This window comes from Zingiber officinale, chromosome 1A (assembly GCF_018446385.1).
Source record: "Zingiber officinale cultivar Zhangliang chromosome 1A, Zo_v1.1, whole genome shotgun sequence".
Classification (NCBI taxonomy): Eukaryota; Viridiplantae; Streptophyta; class Magnoliopsida; order Zingiberales; family Zingiberaceae; genus Zingiber; species Zingiber officinale.
In genome coordinates, this window is record NC_055987.1 from 187,168,145 (window position 1) to 187,171,537 (window position 3,393).

General features: G+C 38.3%; 1 protein-coding gene across 1 annotated transcript; it reads left to right on the forward strand.

Annotated features, from left to right (window-relative positions):
- The first annotated feature begins 353 nt into the window (after positions 1–353).
- LOC122038728 (serpin-ZXA-like) lies at positions 354–2,736 on the forward strand. The gene is made up of 2 exons (XM_042598633.1): positions 354–822; positions 1,783–2,736. The coding sequence occupies exons 1-2, from the start codon at positions 427–429 to the stop codon at positions 2,566–2,568; spliced, it is 1,182 nt and encodes a 393-aa protein (XP_042454567.1). The 5' UTR covers positions 354–426; the 3' UTR covers positions 2,569–2,736.
- The last annotated feature ends 657 nt before the right edge of the window (positions 2,737–3,393 follow it).

Sequence of the window (3,393 nt, forward strand, 5' to 3'; positions counted from 1 at the left end):
TTTAATAAAACTTTTTAGAAAACTCTTATGTAAAATTATTACTTTTAAAAAAGGAAATATTATATGAAATATTGAACTAAGGTTCAATGATGTAAAAAAAAAAAGTAAAAGGGATTTTTTTATATTTAAAAATGGAATTAGATATATTTTATGGGTATAAAGGGTAATCTAAATTATATTTGATGTTATTTATGATTATCTGCCCACCGAATGAGGACGGAATAGCCAGTTTTTACCGGAACTATTTGATGGTAGACGCGTGGCCATACTTTAGCAGATGAGATGCCGTGAGGACAAAGCAGTCCGTTCGATAAATATGGACCGACTCGACGGCTCCATAGTCAAATACCTCAGTCACGTTTCAAAGCGCGTCTTCTCCGCGCACCGACCTTCCCTCCATTCTCCACTCCACGAGCTCCTGTGACGATGGATCTGGGGGAGTCGATCGCTCGCCAAACCTCCTTCCCCATCCGCCTCTCAATGCACGTCGGCTCGGCCGTCGCCTCCGACTGCAACCTCGTGTCCTCCCCGCTTTCCGTCCATCTCGTCCTCGCCCTCGTTGCCGCCGGCTCGAAGGGCCGTACGCTCGACGAAATGCTCTCCTTACTCGGCCTCAGCTCTGGAAAACTAGCCGATCTCAACTCCCTCTCCTCGCAGATCGTCTCCCTCGTCCTTGCTGACGGGTCGCCGAGCGGCGGGCCGAGGGTTTCGTTCGCCAATGGAGTATTCGTTGACTCCTCAGTGACGCTGAAGCCGTCCTTTAACGATATCGTCGCCAATGCGTTTAAGGCGGAGGTCAAAGCAGTAGATTTCCGAACCAAGGTGACGTTTTCGATTCCTATTGACATCGTTTTATCACAGGAAAGTTTTTTTTGAGAAGGGCATATATCATCAGTTCACGATATGTATTTCTTCTCCAAAATATCAGTCATTAGGTGGTTCTTAGAAATGGAATAGTGCTATGCATCATTTATTCACCGAACTCAATTCGGCACGGTTTGGTTGCACTAGATTCATAACTTGCAGATTCCTGAGTCCCACCTTCATTCTCTTCTTTTTTTAGTGGATCTTATCATGCTGATACTTGTGCCAATGAGTTGACGCTGGTCCCATGCCCATATGTTTGTCATATTTGGGATTTTGACTCCAGACTTCATGTCCTTTTGTTTAGGACTTAGCACAATGTACTTCTCTGCAGTCTTACCTAGGTAGCTGTCATTGTAGCCTTATTCAAGGTCAAGGCACCTCTCGACTTCACAGATTTGGGAGCCTGATGTGATCTGGTAGCATTTAAGACATTTTAGAAAAGATACAAATGAAATACTTCTAACTTAGTTTTGTGACCTTTTTATGGTAGGTGTCACTATAACTTATTTTGCAAAAAAAAAAAAATCTTTATTAATCATTTTTTTTTCCACACAAAAAATGATTATGATGTTTTCCGAGACCATAAGAAGTCATTATTCTGAGCCACCGACGATCATTTTCTAGCCTGAGGACTGAGGAGTGAGTGGACTAGTGGTTAATGTCGCTGTCAATGTCTAGGAACACTGAATGAATGGGACCACAGAAAAGAAATGATCTCTATGTATGATTTTAAAAACTTCATGGGTTGACATATTTATTTCCTTTATGGAAAGTTTTATAGTATAATGTCCAATTACCACTCTTTTATATTTGTTTTGGAAGGCTATCGTGGCATTCAATACTTATCGTTATTTTTTTTTTTTTTTTTTGAGCATTTTGGCAATATACTCACATTCTTGACCTTTAATTATAAAGGCTGATGCGGTAGCAAATGAAATTAACTCCTGGGTTGAAAATGTTACTTCAAACTTGATCAAAGAGCTCCTTCCTCCTGGATCTGTCGACAGTGACACTAGATTGGTCCTGGGGAATGCACTCTACTTCAAAGGATCCTGGACTGAGAAGTTTGATGCATCTAAGACAATACACTCTGAATTCTACCTGTTGAACGGAACATCTGTCGAAGTGGCTTTCATGACTAGTGGGAAACAACAGTTTCTGGCCTCATACGATGGATTCAAGGTTCTTAGGCTTCCCTATAACCAAGGTGAAGATAAAAGGTCATTCTCTATGTATATCTTTTTGCCAGACGCCAAAGATGGTCTATGGAGTTTGGAGCAGAAGTTAAACAGTGAATCTGAGCTCTTGACACGTTTTCTTCCGAAGCGAAAGGTTGAAGTGAACAAATTCAAGCTGCCCAAATTCAAGATATCATTTGGTTTTGAAGCGTCTGCAGTGTTGAAAAGCTTGGGTCTTTTATTACCTTTTAGTGGAGATGCAGATTTGTCAGAAATGGTGGATTCGCCTATTGGACACAGCCTCTATGTATCATCAATTTTCCACAAATCCTTCATTGAAGTCAATGAAGAAGGAACAGAAGCAGCTGCTGCTTCTGCTGCAGTATTTATGATGAGGTCAATGCCATTACGCATGGATCCACTGGACTTTGAAGCTGATCACCCATTTATGTTTCTGATCAGAGAAGACACGACAGGAGCACTGCTGTTCACTGGGCATGTTCTTAATCCGTCAATTGAGTAAGCTATAAATATGGTATCAATCTCCTTAGAATTTGCAAGACTTTGTTTCTGGTGATATGTACTGAGTTTCATGCGTGAATGTTTGTTGGTTGATGTTACGAGTTCTCTGTCTTCTATGACAAGACAGGTGTTATAATATTTAAATAATGATACCATCTTATTTGGTTTACCATTTTTTTTACTGCAGCCAGTTTAAAACCATAAAATTATGTGACTATTTTTTTATCACTCTGTATTATTTCAAACATATAAGGTAGATTTAATCTCTAGTGGGCTAACACTTGATTAGCCAGGCTTAATAATTATGTCATTAAGGATTTAATCTTAATTAAGTGATCTAATATATTAACCATGAAGGAATATATATTATTGGATATGGATTTAATGTGTAGTTAATCTATTTTATTAACAATAATGGACTGTAATGGGTTATGGTTTATACACATTAATCCATTTTATTAACAATAATGAATTGTAATGGATTATGATTTAGTACGTGGATGGTCCTTAAAGGATGAACCAAAATATATAAGGGAACAAGTTCATTGATTTGAGCATCTTGAATATTTGATTCAATTGAGAAGGATCTTCTTCCTCTCTTTTGTATCGAGAAGGGTTGTAGATTGTCACCCACTCTTATAGAAGATCATTTCTTGTTTATAGGAACTCTGACGACAAATAACATCAATGACTCTCACAATGGATTCAGGTTAGTCTATTATTAGCCTTTGTTTCGATTTTTAATATTACCTTAAAGATATAAGATAACTAGATCTTATAATTGATATGTCGATTGTTTTCTATGTATTGCTATTGTTTTCAATTT

What these genes read in the sequence shown, in the direction of transcription:
- LOC122038728 (XM_042598633.1), top strand. Translation starts at nt 427, where the DNA reads ATGGATCTGGGGGAGTCGATCGCTCGCCAAACCTCCTTCCCCATCCGC. An exon ending in CAGTAGATTTCCGAACCAAG is followed by an intron (nt 823 to 1,782) that starts GTGACGTTTTCG and finishes TTAATTATAAAG; the next exon opens with GCTGATGCGGTAGCAAATGA.